Raw genomic sequence first — 15563 nt, forward strand, 5'->3', positions numbered from 1 at the left:
GTCCCTTCTTCAGACTTCTTGATTAGCACGGGTGTCAGGGGTTTATGGGGTGAAGGTACGAGAATGAGGTTGAGAGGGAAGGGAGAGCGAGTCGCGGGGTGAGGCCTGTTCGGTCGTGAGTAGTCGCCCTAAGAGTCGTGCCTTTTTCTGCACGCCGCTGGATTCCCAACATGTTGAACATTTTCGGCGACCTGCTGTGAGTATTCAGATTCAGATTCAGATTCAATTTTAATTGTCATTGTCAGTGTACAGTACAGAGACAACGAAATGCATTTAGCATCTCCCTGGAAGAACGACATAGCAAATGATTTGAATAAATAATAATAAGTGATAATAAGTGTCCGGGGGGTGGGGGGGTGATTGGCAGTCACCGAGGTACGTTGTTGAGTAGAGTGACAGCCGCCGGGAAGAAGCTGTTCCTGGACCTGCTGGTTCGGCAACGGAGAGACCTGTAGCGCCTCCCGGATGGTAGGAGGGTAAACAGTCCATGGTTGGGGTGAGAGCAGTCCTTGGCGATGCTGAGCGCCCTCCGCAGACAACGCTTGCTTTGGACAGACTCAATGGAGGGGAGCGAGGAACCGGTGATGCGTTGGGCAATTTTCACCACCCTCTGCAATGCCTTCCGGTCGGAGACAGAGCAGTTGCCATACCATACTGTGATGCAGTTGGTAAGGATGCTCTCGATGGTGCAGCGGTAGAAGTTCACCAGGATCTGAGGAGACAGATGGACCTTCTTCAGTCTCCTCAGGAAGAAGAGACGCTGGTGAGCCTTCTGGAGACGCTGGTGAGTATGGCGGGTGACGGCAAGATTGCGTAAGTGGGACAGGCCCTTTATACTCCAGCTTCTTGTGTCTGTCTTCGGTTTAAACCAGCATCTGCAGTTCCTTCCTACAAATGACAATGAACATTTTGTTTCAGTAATTGCAGGTGATGTTTTTGATTTGAAAATAATTGCTGTGGGCCGACTTAAGTAACAAAGACTCTCTGTGGAAGTGAAGTGTGTGATTACCATTGAGACATCGCCACTGAGGTGAAGCTGCAATGAATTTGAGACCAGCCCAACTGATCAGCATGAATATAGGGTGTTGCACTCCGTGAAGAAATAATCACCATTGTGTGCTTAAGTACAGATGTCTTGTCAATTAGCTCACCTTAATGTTTCATCATGACTTTTGCAGCGTTTAAGAATAAGGGGTAAGCCATTTAGAACGGAGATGAGGAAACACTTTTTCCACACAGAGAGTTGTGTGCCTGTGGAATTTGCTGCCTCAGAGGCCGGTTCTCTGGATGCTTTCAAGAGAGAACCAGATAGGGCTCTGAAAGATAGTGGAGTCAGGGGATATGGGGAGAAGGCAGGAACGGGGTACTGATTGGGGATGATCAGCCATGATCACATTGAATGGTGGTGCTGGCTCGAGGGGCTGAATGGCCTGCTCCTGCTGTCTGTCTGTCTGTCTCTGTCTGTCTGTGGGTGAGGGGGATGGGTGAGGGGGGAGTTAGTGGGAGGTGTGAAGGGGGGTGCGAGGGGTGAGGTGAGGAGAGGTGAGGGGGGTGAAGAGGGGGGGGGGGGTGAGAGGGATAGTGAGTGGGGGGTTGAGGGGTGAGGTGAGGGGGGGGAGTGAGGAGGGGGAGTGAGGAGGGGGTGAGGAGGGGGGGAGGGGTAAGGAGGGGGGTGAGGAGGGGGGAGGGGTGAGGGGGGGAGGGGTGAGGGGGGGAGTGAGGGGGGGGGAGTGAGGGGGGGATGAGGAGGGGGAGTGAGGAGCGGGGGAGTTGTGAGGAGTGGGGTGAGGGGAGGGGGTGAGGGGGATGGATTTTGCAGATAGCAGTATAACAATCTACTGCAGAACCACTGCCTCGATGACAATTCCTGATGGGGGGGATGAATCTCACCTTTTATTGAGGATGAACCCCAAACACAGGCAGCGATGAACTAACTGACATCAAGTGGAAATACCAGACTCAACTTGGCTCATTGCGGGGAGGAACTAAAGAATCGCAGCAACGTGTTACACAGAGTGAGTGAAGCAGGCAGACGGTGTCGGTGTGAAACTGATCATCCCGGCACTTAAAGCACACGCCCATTAATTAGATATCTCGTGGGGAAATGTTGACTTTCTGACCGGCGCCTGTCTCAGTGGAGATTTATACACAGTGTTTAGTGTTTAAGAAGGAACTGCAGATGCTGGAAAATCGAAGGTAGACAAAAATGCTGGAGAAACTCAGCGGGTGCAGCAGCATCTATGTGGAGCGAAGGAAATAGGCAACGTTTCGGGACGAAACCCAAAGGGTTTCGTCCCGAAACGTTGCCTATTTCCTATAGTGGAAATTGTTCAACTCTGTGCAACGTTACCTATTTCCTTCGCTCCATAGATGCTGCTGCACCCGCTGAGTTTCTCCAGCATTTTTGTCTATACCTAGCCGATGACTGATGCGTTTTGTCTTAGTTAAAATACTCATCGATACTTCTTAACTCCTTGGCCGCCAGTCGACTAATCGGAGATTGGTTTCAGGTGCAAAGGTGAGGCGATTAGATTAAACTCAGGGCCATCTCTAAACTGTAGAGGAGTATTAAGAACAGGTGCTCTCCCCGTGAGATTAGTGTTGGCTTAGCCTGTGTAGGAAGGAACTGCGGATGTTGGTTTAAACCCAAGATAGACACAACAAGCTGGAGTGACTTGTTGGCTGTTCTGGACTGGCCTTCATTAGACAGTTGTCCCTTGAAGTTAAGGTGATATTAATTTCTCCAGAAGGCAACCTGCTAAATGATGAAGGTGGGGGGTGGGATGAGTGTAATAAATAGGGAACTGCATGCAGGTAGGCACAAAATGCTGGAGTAACTCAGCGGGGCAGGCAGGCAGCATCTCTGGGGAGAATGAATGGGTGATGTTTCGGGTTGAGACCCTTCTTCAGACTGTTGACACCAAATATAGACACAAAATGCTGGAGTACTCACCGGGGGGGGGGGTCAGGCAGCATCTTTGGAGAACAGGGTACAAGTGTGGAAGGTTCTCCAGGAACTGCAGATGCTGGAATCTTGAGCGAAACACAAAGTGCTGGAGGAACTCAGCTGGTCAGGCAGCATCTGGATACTTTTAAGGCAGATATTGATAGATTCTTGGTCAGTACGGGTATCAGGGGTTATGGGGAGGAAGGCGGGATATTGGGTTGAGAGGGAAAGATAGATTAGCCATGATTGAATGGCGAAGTAGACTTGATGGGCCGAATGGCCTAATTCTGCTCCTATCACTAATGAATGTAACTGTGTGTGGGGGCGGGGGATGGATAGATAAGGGTCCTGACTTGAAAGAGAAGCTCTTCGCTGTACCTCAGTACACGTGGCAATAAACTCAACTCAACTCGGGGTGACGGTAGATGATGGGAGAAATTGTCGGTTTCTAAGTCATGAAACGCTAATTTTGCACAGATATCCGAAAGGATAATGAGGCCCAAATTTGAAATTTAAAAACCCTGATGAAATGTCTTCAGCCTGAAACATGACTCTTGTTTCTCCTTCCGCAGATGCTGGCTGACCGGCCGGGTGTTTCCACAACTTTCTGTTTTTATTTCAGATTTCTGGCATCTGCACGATTTCTGTTCATTTTCACCCGGCTCCCGCTTCCTCCACAGAGTTGGACACGTGTGTTGGCGAGAGGGAGATGCCTGGAACAAACGAGTTATTGCAGAAAAGAGAATCAAAGTACATCAAAAGCACGTGAGTAGTTGTAGGGAGGAGTTCAGGGAGGAGTCGGCTCCAGACTAGTTGAGGGAGGAGTCAGCTCCAGTATATACATGCACACATCATCTTAGTTCACTGTTCTCCATTGTCAGTGAGGCGAAACACAAATTGGAGGAACAGCATCTCATATTCTGCTTGGGCAGCTTACAGCCCAGTGGTATTAATATAATATCTCTAACTTCAAGTAACTCCAGCATTCCCCCTCTCTCTCCAACCCTCCCCCACTCAAGTCGCACCAGCTTCTCATTCTCAACTAGCAAACAGCTAACAATGGCCTGTTTCCTTTTATCATCATTACTATCTTTCATTCATTTCTTCTATATCTCATAAGGTCTAGGAGCAGAATTAGGCCATTCGGCCCATCAAGCCTACTCCACTGTTTAATCATGGCCGATCTATCTCTCCCTCCTAACCCCATTCTCCTGCCTTCTCCCCATAACCCCTGACACCCGCACCAATCAAGAATCTATCTATCTCTGCCTTAAATATATCCACTGACGTGGCCTCCGCACCCTTCTGTGGCAAAGAATTCCACAGATTCACCACCCTCTGGCTAAAGAAAGTTCTCCTCGTCTCCTTCCTAAAAGAACGTCCTTTAATTCTGTGGTTATGACCTCTAGTCCTAGACTCTCCCACTAGTGGAAACACCCTCTCCACATCCACTCTATCCAAGCCTTTCACTGCCTGTCTGTTGATTTCTCTAACTTCAAAAACGTCGCCTATTTCCTTCTGGGTTTCAGCCCGAAACATTGCCAGAGTGGGGCCCACCGCAAATTGGAGGAGCAGCACCTCATATTTCGCTTGGGAAGTTTACATCCCAGTGGTATGAACATTGACTTCCCCAATTTCAGGTAGTCCCTGCTTCCACCTCCCCTTCCCAGCTCTCCCTCAGCCCACTGGCTCCACCTCTTCCTTTCTTCTTCCCGCTCCCTCCCCTCCTCCTCACGTCAGTCTGAAGAAGGGTCTCGACCCGAATCGTTGCCTATTTCCTTCGCTCTATAGATGCTGCCTCACCCGCTGTGGTTTCTCCAGCATTTTTTTGTCTACCTTCGATTTTCCAGCATCTGCACAGTTCCTTCTTAATCCTTCCAGAGCCCTTGTACCAGCACTTTTGGTTCCAGTCTGTGTACAGAAGCTCGAGGAGGTCTTCGCCGGATTCTTCAGTGGTGGACGCGACTCTATCCCTTGCCGGCTTTGTGGCCTCCTCCGTACTCAACTCTTCCTCCCAGCTCACCCCCAAAGACTCCAGCTTCACCCTCTGGAGCGAGATCCCAGAGGTGAAGAGTTCTGGCCTGCTGGATGTCCTCAGTGCCCAGGAGCGTAAACTGCAGGAGGTACGAGCTATTGTAAGTCCGGGTGGGCTCTGCAACGGGATGGGTGGCTGTTCGCCGTTCTTGAAAAAAAATGTTTTTAACGAGTTGACATCCGATGAGATGAGATGAGACTTTCAGAAGGCTATCGACAAGGTCCCACATAAGAGATTAGTATACAAACTTAAAACACACGGCATTGGGGGTTCAGTATTGATGTGGATAGAGAACTGGAGGGCAGACAGGAAGCAAAGAGTAGGAGTCTTTTCAGAATGGCAGGCAGTGACTAGTGGGGTACCGCAAGGCTCAGTGCTGGGACCCCAGCTATTTACAATACATATTAATGATTTGGACGAGGGAATTGAATGCAACATCTCCATGTTTGCGGATGACACGAAGCTGGGGGGCAGTGTTAGCTGTGAGGAGGATGCTAGGAGGCTGCAAGGTGACTTGGATAGGTTGGGTGAGTGGGCAAATGCATGGCAGATGCAGTATAATGTGGATAAATGTGAGGTTATCCACTTTGGTGGCAAGAACAGGAAAGTAGACTATTATCTGAATGGTGGCCGATTAGGAAAAGGGGAGATGCAACGAGACCTGGGTGTCATGGTACACCAGTCATTGAAAGTAGGCATGCAGGTGCAGCAGGCAGTGAAGAAAGTGAATGCTATGTTAGCATTCATAGCAAAAGGATTTGAGTATAGGAGCAGGGAGGTTCTACTGCAGTTGTACAGGGCCTTGGTGAGACCACACCCGGAGTATTGCGCACAGTTTTGGTCTCCTAATCTGAGGAAGGACATTCTTGCCATAGAGGGAGTACAGAGAAGGTTCACCAGACTGATTCCTGGGATGTCAGGACTTTCATATGAAGAAAGACTGGATAGACTCGGCTTGTACTCGCTAGAATTTAGAAGATTGTGGGGGGGTCCTGTGTAATGAAGCAGGATTAATTAAAAATGTCATAGTTAGGGACTCGTTGGGAACAAGTGACCACAATATGGTCGAATTCCATATTCAAATAGAAGGGGAGCAGGTTGAAACTCAGGCTAGGGTGCTTAGTCTAAATAAGGGGGATTATGAAGGTATGAGGACTGAGCTGATCAAAGTTGACTGGGATAGCAGACTCAAGAATAAGACGGTACATGAGCAGTGGTGTACGTTTAAGGGTCTACTGTATAACCTTCAAGAAAAATTTATTCCTATGAAGAAAAAAAGGGGTAAGGGTAAGAACAGTCAGCCATGGCTCAGTAAAACTATAAAGGATAGTATTCGGCTGAAGGCAAGGGCATATAAGGTAGCCAGAGATAGTGGGAGGGTAGAGGATTGGGAAGCATTTAAAGGTCAGCAAAAAATAACTAAGAGATTAATTAAGACGGGGAAAATAGACTATGAAAGGAATTTAGCGAACAACATAAAAACTAATAGTAAGAGTTTTTATAGCTATATAAAAGAAAAAGGGTGGCTAAGGTGAACGTTGGTCCATTGGAGGGTGAGACTGGAGAGTTGTTGGTGGGGAACATGGAAATGGCAAAGGCATTAAACGAGTATTTTGTATCAGTCTTCACCATAGAAGACACAAAAAATATTCCAACGCTGGATAAACAGGGGGCGGTAGGAATGGAGGAGCTAAATACTATTAAGATCACCAAGGAGGTGGTATTAGGCAAATTAATGAGACTGAAGGAGGATAAATCCCCTGGGCCTGATGGATTACATCCAAGGGTCTTGAGGGAGATAGCGGTGGGGATTGTGGATGCATTGGTGATAATTTTCCAAAACTCCCTGGAGGCAGGAACGGTCCCAGTGGATTGGAAAATGGCCAATGTAACACCTATATTTAAAAAAGGAAGTAAACAGAAGGCGGGTAACTATAGACCGGTTAGTCTAACATCGGTGGTGGGTAAAATGTTAGAGACAATTATTAAAGAAACACTAACGGGGCACTTGGATAAACATGACCTCATCGGACAGAACCAGCATGGTTTTGTGAAGGGGAAGTCCTGTTTAACGAATCTGCTCGAATTCTTTGAGGAAGTAACAACCCGGGTGGATAAAGGGGAACCGGTGGATGTGGTATACTTGGACTTCCAAAAGGCTTTTGACAAGGTGCCACATAAGAGACTATTGCTAAAAATAAAAAATTATGGGATTGGGGGTAATATATTAGCATGGGTAGAGGATTGGCTAACAAATAGGAAGCAGAGAGTGGGGATAAATGGTTCATACTCGGGATGGCAACCGGTAACTAGCGGGGTTCCGCAAGGGTCGGTGCTGGGACCCCAGTTGTTCACAATTTATATAAATGATTTGGAGGAGGGAACCAAGTGTAATATATCAAAATTTGCGGACGATACAAAAATGGGAGGAAAAGTAGGGGATGAGGAGGATAGGAAGAGTCTGCAAAAGGATATAGATAAGCTAGGTGAGTGGGCAACAACTTGGCAGATGAAATTTAATACTAATAAATGTGAAGTCATTCACTTTGGGAAAAAAAATGATCGGGCAAGTTATTTTCTAAATGAGGAGGAGCTGCGTTGTAATGCAACGCAAAGGGATCTCGGGGTATTAGTACATGAATCACTGAAAGTTAGTATGCAGGTGCAGCAAGCAATCAGGAAGGCCAATGGAGTTTTGGCCTTTATTGCTAGGGGGATTGAGTATAAAAACACGGAGGTCTTGCTGCAGCTGTACACAGTATTAGTGAGACCACATTTGGAATACTGTGTACAGTTCTGGGGTCCATACTTAAGAAAGGATGTACTAGCCCTGGAGGCAGTGCAGCGAAGGTTTACAAGATTAATTCCTGCAATGAGGGGATTGACATATGAGGAAAGGTTAAGTAGGCTGGAACTCTACTCTTTGGAGTTTAGAAGAATGAGAGGCGATCTCATTGAAACATATAAGATCGTGAGGGGCCTTGATCGGGTGGATGCACCGAGGATGTTCCCAATGATCGGGGAAACTAGAACTAGGGGACATAGTTGCAGAATAAGGGGGGGCTCTTTTAAAACTGAGATGAGGAAGAACTTCTTCACCCAGAGGGTGGTTAATTTATGGAATTCACTGCCCCAGGGAGCAGTGGAAGCAGAAACTTTAAATATATTTAAGACTAAAATAGATGGTTTTTTAGCTGCCAAGGGGATAAGGGGCTACGGGGAGAGGGCAGGGATATGGACCTAGGTATGGTTAGTATAGTAAGACCTGAGTGATCTCCTGGACAAGTGTCGATCGCCTGGATTGGGGTCGGAGAGGAATTTCCCGGATTTTTTTCCCGAATTGGACCTGGGTTTTTATCCGTTTTTTTGCCTCCCCCAGGAGATCACGAGGTTCTTGGGGTGGAGAGGGGTGATAGCGGTATAAAGGGGAGGGTAGTGTCTTGTGTTCTGTGTCTTGTGTCTACTGTTTGTGGGTAAGTGTGTCTGTTTAGTGTTCAGCCATGAGCGAATGGCGGTGCGGGCTCGACGGACCTGGTGGTCTACTCTCGCACCTACTTTCTATGTTTCTATGTTTCTATGTCTTATAGAAACTTACAAAATTCTTAAGGGGTTGGACAGGCTAGATGCAGGAAGATTGTTCCCGATGTTGGGGAAGTCCAGAACAAGGGGCCACAGTTTAAGGATAAGTGGGAAGTCTTTTAGGACCGAGATGAGAACATTTTGAACACGGGGTCTACAACAAAACCATTTTAGTTTGTAGATACAGCATGGAAACAGGCCATTCGGCCCACAGATTCCACACTAACCAGCAACCACCCATTCACTCTAGTTCTATGTTATCCCACTTCCTCATCCACTCCCTACATATTTGAGCGATATTTGCCGACAAACCGACAAACCCACACGTATTCGTGATGTGGGAGGAAACCGGGGCACCGGGAAGAGGAAACGGGGGAGAGCATGCTAACTCCACACAGACAGCGCCCTGGGTGCCCGTGGTCAGGATTGAACCAGGGTTTCAGGCAGGTCTACACGCTGCGCCACCGAGACGCAGTGAAGAGCAGAATCGAGACTATGATTCACCTCCCCCCCCCCCCCCCCGCCCCACCACCCCTCCCCCACCTGCCCACATTTTCTCAATCTTTCTTTCTTTCTTTCTTTCTTTCTTTCTTTCTTTCTTTCTTTCTTTCAATGTCTCTCTTAAGACAGTGGAATTGATTGCAGACTTCAGGAGAGCTCCCCCTCCCCTCACCCCACTCACCATCAACAACACCACAGTCACATCTGTGGAGTCATTCAAGTTCCTGGGATCCCTTCATCTCCAAGGACCGTGATGTTGGGAACTTTAAATGAGAAGCCAGGATGTGAAAAGTCAGTGTGGCTTCATGCAGGTTGTTTAGACCAGTCGTGACAATGCTTGTATCGTATTCATTCATTGTTGCTGCATTCAGGGCTTTAGTTTTCCGATGCCCAGTTACTGAGACATCAGGGAAAGTCTCTGACATGATTTGGATCACAAGATCATAGGTGATAGGAGCAGAATTAGGCCATTCGGCCCATCAAGTATATTCCACCATTCAATCATGGCTGATCTATCTCTCCCTCCTAGCCCCATTCTCCTGCCTTCTCCCCACAACCTCTGACACCCGCACTAATCAAGAATCTATCTATCTCTTCCTTGTATATATCCAGTGACTCGGCCTCCACTGCCATCTGTGGCAGAGAATTCCACAGATTCACCACTCTTTGGCTCCGACTTTCCTTGTTTATCGTTACCCTTTGCATATCTTTCATTCGTGCCCCAGCGTTCTGTGTCTATCTCAGCCCCATTGTTTCTGACCTGCAGGCCATGTTTGAGGTCATCACATCAGAGGCCTCTTACCTGCGCAGTTTGATGGTGGCCATCGGCCACTTCAGCAAGTGTCCAGCGCTGGCAGCCACGCTGGCTCCAATGCAGCACCGGCAGCCACGCTGGCTCCAATGCAGCACCGGCAGCCACGCTGGCTCCAATGCAGCACCACACGTTCTTCTCCAACTTGCTGCAGGTGAAGGAAGCCAGCGAGAGGTATGTGCAAGCGGGGGGGGGGGGGGGGGGGGGGCGGGGAGACGGAGACAGGGAGACGGAGACAGGGAGACGGGGAGACGGAGACGGGGAGACGGGGACAGGGAGACGGGGAGACGGAGACAGGGAGACGGAGACAGGGAGACGGAGACAGGGAGACGGAGACAGGGAGACGGAGACGGGGAGACGGGGAGACGGAGACGGGGAGACAGGGAGACGGAGACGGGGAGACGGAGACAGGGAGACGGAGACAGGGAGACGGGGAGACGGAGACAGGGAGACGGAGACAGGGAGACGGGGAGACGGGGAAACGGAGACAGGGAGACGGGGACAGGGAGACGGGGAGACGGGGAGACGGGGAGACGGGGAGACGGAGACGGGGAGACGGGGAGACGGAGACGGGGAGACAGGGAGACGGAGACGGGGAGAGTGACAGACAAACAGGAGGAGTTGGCCATTCAGCCCATCAAGCCAGCACTGCCATTCAATGTGTTCATGGCTGATCATCCAGAATCAGTACCCCATTCCTGCTTTCTCCCCATATCCCTTGATTCCGTTAGCCCTCAGACCTAAATCTAACTCGAACATAAGAAGTCATCATCCCCTTGGACCAAGACTGGGCTTTTCCAATTCTTGGACGTTGCAAGTTGGGACTGAAACATGGTGCCTTTAGAGAGGCATTTTCATTAGTCAGAGGGTGGTGAATCTGTGGAATATTTTAAAGGCGGAGATTGACAGATTCTTGATGAGTACGCGTGTCGGGGGTTACGGGGAGAGGCAGGAGAATGGGGTCGAGAGGGAAAGAAGGATAGGTCGGCCATGATTGAATGGTGGAGTCGGCATGATGGGCTGAATGGCCTAACTGTGCTCATAAATCCATAGGTGAGAGGAGCTTATGATGGGTGGCACAGTGACGCAGTGGGTAGTGCTGCTGCTTCACAGTGCTGGATGCAAGATAGACTGGCCACCAATGAATGGCGGGGTAGACTTGATGGGCCGAATGGCCTAATTCTGCTGCGCGATGCTGTGAGTTATGTATGTATGGTGGCCGGGCAGGTTTCTGCTGGACCTGGAGGAACGTCTGGAGGAGACGGTGTATCTGAGGGACATCGGCGGCGTTGTACTGAGACACTGTGCTGCCTTTCGCAGGGTGACGTCCCATACGTCACCAACCAGATGTACCAGGAGGAGGCGCTGCAGCAGCTCCTGTGAGTCCACCTTCCTCTACAACTTGTTTTTTTTCTATTATCTTTGCAAAAATAAATGTATTCAATTATTGAGAATAGTGATATTTCTCCAAACACACGCGGTGGTCGTTCAGCGGTAGAGTCGCAGCCTTGTCTCATCCTCTCTGGCAGGTTGAACAATGACTTTGTGCAGGTCCTGAAGAAACTGGAAGCTGAACCACTGTGCCAGCGGCAGCCGCTAAAGTCCTTCCTCATCCTCCCCTTCCAGCGGGTCACACGGATGAAGATCATGCTGGCGGTAACGGACCTTTGAGTTTCACCCTCTCCTTGTGTGTCTGCTACCTTTCCACCTCTCCCCCCCCTCTCCCCCCACCCCCTCCTCCAACATCTGCTGAAGGATGCTGCAGGTGTTCTACCACTGGGTGGTGGTTAGCGCCACTTCCTTCTCTCCATAGATGCTGCCTCACCCGCCGAGTTTCTCCAGCATTTTGTGTCTACCGTCCAAGTGATATGTGATGCTTCATGGCTCCAGCAATCCTGGTTTGAATCCGGCCCCTGGTGCTGCCTGTGTGGAGTCTGTACGTTCTCCCTGAGACCTGATGCAGTATCTCTAGGTGTTGTGCGTGTATATGTGCGCATGTTTATGTGCGCGTGTGTATATGTGTGTGTGTGTATATGTGTGTGTGTGTGTGTGTATATGCGTGTGTGTATATGTGCATGTGTGTATATATATATGTGTGTGTGTGTGTGTGTGTGTGTGTGTGTGTGTGTGTGTGTGTGTGTGTGTGTATATGCGTGTGTGTATATGTGCATGTGTGTATATATATGTGTGTGTGTGTGTGTGTGTGTGTGTGTGTGTGTGTGTGTGTGTGTATATGCGTGTGTGTATATGTGCATGTGTGTATATATATGTGTGTGTGTGTGTGTGTGTGTGTGTGTGTGTGTGTGTGTGTGTGTGTGTGTGTGTGTGTGTGTGTATATGCGTGTGTGTATATGTGCATGTGTGTATATATATGTGTGTGTGTGTGGGTGTGTGGGTGTGTGGGTGTGTGGGGTTTATTTTGGTCCAAATCCCAAGGATATGAAGGTTTGCAGGGGGTGGGGGGGGGGGGGGGGAAGGTCCATCACTGAGACACCGGGGTTTAGTTTAGAGATACAGTGCAGACACAGGCCATTCAGCCCACTGAGCCCGTGCCGACCAGCGATCCCCGCACACTAACACTATCCTACACACACCAGGGACAATTTACAATTTTACCGAAGCCAATTAACCTGCAAACCTGCACAAGATGGAGGAAACTGGAGCACCCGGAGAAAACCCACGCGGTCACAGGGAGAACGTGCAAACTCCACACAGACAGCACGCGTGACAGTAACATCTGTCATTGTCTTTGGCCAACCATTCTCTTTATTTTCCAGAATATATTGACTTTGACTTCACCGGAAAGTCCGATGTCGGCATCGGTCGGGGAAGCTGTGGTGGTGATTGGGGAGGTGAGGGTCATTGTTTGTGGGGCCCCTGTTGTTGCTGAAGCCCCCATCTGTATGATTTGATTTGATTGGATTCAATTTATTGTCATTGCGCTTTTCAGTGCAACAAAATGGTTTATATGTTCATAACATAGAATAAATAACAAAACAAACACTCAACACAGTTTAAAGTCCCAAAGTCATTGTCTCTTCCCTCCTTGCTCTCCCTCTGCTCTGAGGCAATCCAAGCCTCCGATGTTGTGACCCCGCCGGGTGATGGTAAGTAAGTCCCGCGGCTGAATCCGAGCTCCGCAAACGGGCCGGTTCAAACTCCGCGGCCCGGGGCGGTCGAAGCTGCCGTCCTCCAGTCCAGCGGACGCAGTTGTAGTTGCGGGAGCTCCGGAAAAACAGGTCACCAACCTGTGACCTGTGAGCTCCCGATGATGTCGTCCACTGGCCCGCGGCCGAGCCTCCGAGGCTCCAAAGTCGGGTGGGAAGTCGGGTCGCACCACAACCACAGCCCCGAAGTCGGCCAGCCTCGCGTTGGTAAGTCCTGGCTCTGCCTCCGCAGCCTCGAGGTCGGTCGCAGTTGGAGGCCGCCAGCTCCGCGATAGGCCTCAGCGCAGTCGGACACGGAGACGGGGGATACGGCAGGAAAGGTCGCATCCCCCCCCGAAGGAAGAGTCAAAAAACATACCACACCCACCCCCCCCACACATACACAACTAAATAAACCGAAATAAACTGCAACAACGGGACAAAAGAAAACAAAAAACAGAAAAGACAAACGGACTGCAGGCGAGCCGCAGCTGCAAGGATGGTTGGCTGATTCTATAAAAAGGACACCGTGTGGCACGGTGGCCAAGCGACCCCCGACAACGGGTGCTGTCTGTACGGAGTTTGCACGTTCTCCCTGCGACCGCGTGCGTTTCCTCCCACATCCCAAAGACGTGCGGGTTTGTAGGTTAATTGGCTTCTGTAAATTGTCCCTAGAGTGCGTAGGATAGAACTAGTGTATGCAGGGTGATTGTTGGTCGGTGCAGACTTGGTGGGCCGAAGGGCCTGATTCCATGCTGTATCTCTAAATTGCAAGCACACACAGTGCTAGAGTAACTCAGCGGGTCAGGCAGCATCTCTGGAAGACGTAGAGAGTTGACGTTTCGGAATGGGTCCCTTGACTGGGTGGGGACTAGTTCTATATTGCCTCTCTCCCTTGAAGAGCCATTATCCATTTGAACAGCTAATGATGACAATCTGAGACTTCATGATGTTGTGCCCACTGCCCAGTCCATCATCGGCTCTGACCTCCCCACCATCGAAGGGATCTATCGCAGTCGCTGCCTCAAAAAGGCAGCCAGCATCATCAGAGACCCACACCATCCTGGCCACACACTCATCTCACCATTGCCATTGGGAAGAAGGTATTGGAGCCTGAAAAAGTTTCGGCCCGAAACGTTGCCTATTTCCTTCGCTCCATAGATGCTGCTGCACCCGCTGAGTTTCTCCAGCATTTTTGGCTACAATAAAATACTCTTGTATGATGAAGTAACAAGATGCTGATATCATGATATGAGTGTTATCATATGATATGTTATATAAATCATATGTTATATCATATAACATGGATGTTATCGTATCATATGATGTTATGTAATATTATACCATGCTCAGGATTAGACTCGTAAACCACCCGCGAGTCCAATCAGTACCCCCCGTTCCTGCCTTCTCCCCATGTCCCCTGACTACGCTATTTTTAAGAGCCCTATCTAGCTCTCTCTTGAAAGCATCCAGAGAACCTGCCCCCACCGCCCTCTGAGGCAGAGAATTCCACAGACTCACCACTCTCTGAGAATTCCACAGACTCGCCACTCTCTGTACCCAAGTATAATGAAATACAGGGGATATGGGGGGAAGGCAGGAACGGGGTACTGATTGGGGATGATCGGCCACGATCACATTGAATGGCGGTGCTGGCTCGAAGGGCCGAGTGGCCTACTCCTGCGTCTATTGTCTATTGAAATTCTTTGCTTCAGCGAAATTCAATCAAGGCCACTTTTTGATTGCTTGAATTGAAAGACACAGTGTGGAAATGGGCCCTTGGGGCCCATCAGGTCCTCGTCGACCATCGATGACCCGTCCCGACCCAGCCTGACGATGCAAGGCAGCCGTTGGGTTAAACTGACTGTCAGCTGATCGGGAGGAAAAAGTTAACGTTCTTCCATAATTTCTCTCTCCAGATTGTGCGCGATTGCAATGAGGACGTGAAGATGATGAGACAAATCGAGGAGCTGGTCTTCCTGGAGAAGAGGGTGGAGTTTGTCCGCACCAAGGTATTCCCTTAGTGAAGAAGAAATGTGTTGAGGGAGTGGTTGGATCTGCCAACATTGAGCATCCTTGTACCTGGGTCAACAGCTTACAAACCCAGCGGTGTGAAGATAGACACAAAATGCCGGAGTAACTCAGCGGGACGGGCAGCATCTCTGGAGAGAAGGAATGGGTGATGTTTCGGGTCGAGACCCTTCTTGAGACTTCAGAGAGTCAGGGGAAAGGGAAACGAGAGATATAGACGGTGATGTGGAGAGATATAGAACAATTGAATGAAAGATATGCAAAAAAGTATATGCAATAAAGGAAACGGGCCAATGTTAGCTGCTTGCTAGGTGTGAACGAGAAGCTGGTGTGACTTGGGTGGGGGAGGGTTGGAGAGAGGGGGAATGCCGGGGTCTCGATCCGAAACGTCAACCATTCCTTCTCTCCAAGGACTCTGCCTGTCCCGCCGAGTGCTGTCCCTACGGGTGCTGTCTGCGTAGAGTTTGCACGTTCTCCCCGTGACCTGCCTGCGTTTTCTCCTAGATTTTCGGT

At 49.6% G+C, this 15563-nt stretch overlaps 1 protein-coding gene across 1 annotated transcript in view; it reads left to right on the forward strand.

The window, feature by feature from the left end:
* LOC116990312 overlaps positions 1 to 5178 on the forward strand; it is a 58253-nt gene extending 53075 nt beyond the window's left edge. The window contains exons 5-6 of the mRNA XM_033047820.1: positions 3628 to 3712; positions 4869 to 5178. Coding sequence (XP_032903711.1) covers positions 3628 to 3712; positions 4869 to 5178 — 395 coding nt within the window. The remainder of the gene's footprint in view (positions 1 to 3627; positions 3713 to 4868) is intronic.
* The last annotated feature ends 10385 nt before the right edge of the window (positions 5179 to 15563 follow it).

This window comes from Amblyraja radiata, chromosome 31 (genome assembly GCF_010909765.2).
Source record: "Amblyraja radiata isolate CabotCenter1 chromosome 31, sAmbRad1.1.pri, whole genome shotgun sequence".
In the NCBI taxonomy this organism is placed as follows: Eukaryota; Metazoa; Chordata; class Chondrichthyes; order Rajiformes; family Rajidae; genus Amblyraja; species Amblyraja radiata.